This window comes from Myotis davidii, unplaced genomic scaffold (assembly GCF_000327345.1).
Source record: "Myotis davidii unplaced genomic scaffold, ASM32734v1 scaffold96, whole genome shotgun sequence".
NCBI classification, from domain to species: Eukaryota; Metazoa; Chordata; class Mammalia; order Chiroptera; family Vespertilionidae; genus Myotis; species Myotis davidii.
In genome coordinates, this window is record NW_006289416.1 from 4,327,479 (window position 1) to 4,329,069 (window position 1,591).

Sequence of the window (1,591 nt, forward strand, 5' to 3'; positions counted from 1 at the left end):
GAACAAAAAATACACATCTATCAACAAGTAAATCTGAAAATCAAGTGAATAATCTGATGAACAGAATGAACTGGTGAATATAATAGATTCAGGGGCATAGAAAGGGAGTGGAATGACAATTCCTTGAAGGGAAGCAAATAAATCCACGATGCTTGTAAAAGTGAGTTTTTGTGTCCAAATACACATCTATCAACAAGAGAATCTGAAAATCAAGTGAATAATCTGATGAACAGAATGAACTGGTGAATATAATAGATTCAGGGGCATAGAAAGGGAGTGGAATGACAATTCCTTGAAGGGAAGCAAATAAATCCACGATGCTTGTAAAAGTGAGTTTTTGTGTTTTGGTTTTTTTTACTTCTGACCAGAATACTATTGAAACCCTGAGAAAATAATTATTATTTACCTTCCCATAGATAATCCTGACATTTTTGGCATCTTGCATGACAGTGGAAACATTCTGATGAATTCTGGCCAAGTTCTCCACACAATCCTCTGTCCCGCACAGGCACTGTCTTTGAACTCAGGCCTCCAGGGTCAGTGTCTGCAGGTAACACAGCATTTACACGTCAGTGTCATTACAGTCTGCGCTTTCGGGAGTGGATAACAATGCCATTTCGTTTTCTTACCGGTGCTTTCAAAATCGTCTTCCTGTACTTAGTCAGAGGAGTGCATGTTGGTGCAACCACATGCTAAGACAATTTGATATCTATTGAAAGTTGTATATATCCTCTAATTCAGCAATCTCATTACAAATTATTACTACTCATCATTATGGGTACACTCCCTTTGCCCCACCCCCAGAAAGAATTTTATTTTCTGGAAGGAATCATGAGGAATTATTAATGGTAACTGTTGTTCAGAGAGAGACTTGATGGGGTAGGAGAGGACAGCTTTCATTAGTTTTGTTTCCTTGTATATATGAATTCTTTTAAATTTAGCTTATTTTCATCACTATTATTTCTGATGTCAGTGGGGTTAACTAAATAGGGGATTGTGCCTGGCCCGAGTGGCTCAGTGGTTGAGCTTTGACCTATGAACCAGGAGGTCATGGTTCCATTCTGGGTCAGGGCATATGCCTGGGTTGTGGGCTCGATACCCAGTGTGAGGCGTACTGGAGGCAGCTGATCAATGATTCTCTCTCATCATTGATGTTTATGTCTCTCTCTCTCCCCCTCTCCCTTCCTCTCTGAAATCAATAAAGATATATTTTTTTAAATATAGGGAATTATAAGCCACTTTTCTCTTTAGATTTGTATTTTAAAATTTTAACAATTATTTTAATTTTTTAAATCCATATTGTGAAATATGTTGTAGTTTCGAAGATATTAAAAACGTCTTTTTCTTGTCCGGTCAGCATGGCTCAGTGGTTGAGCATCAACCTGTGAACCAGGAGGTCATTGTTTGATTCCCAGTCAGGGCATGATCCTGGGTTGCAGGCTAGATCCCCAGTGTGGGGCATGCAGGAGGCAGCCGATCAGTGATTCTCATTATTGATGTTTCTATCTCTTCCTCTCCCTTCCTCTATGAAATCAATATCAGCAGGCATGAGGGGGGTAAATAAAACTACACTTCCTTTTGATAGCATGTC

The 1,591-nt window shown here is 39.2% G+C and overlaps 1 protein-coding gene across 7 annotated transcripts in view; it reads right to left on the minus strand.

Annotated features, from left to right (window-relative positions):
* Positions 1-1,591, minus strand: part of CLUL1 (clusterin like 1) — a 27,315-nt gene that overhangs the window by 12,059 nt on the left and 13,665 nt on the right. For all 7 annotated transcript variants that reach the window (XM_015562706.1, XM_015562711.1, XM_015562707.1 and 4 more), the window contains one exon: positions 407-544. In XM_015562706.1, the coding sequence (XP_015418192.1) occupies positions 407-544 (138 nt within the window). The remainder of the gene's footprint in view (positions 1-406; positions 545-1,591) is intronic.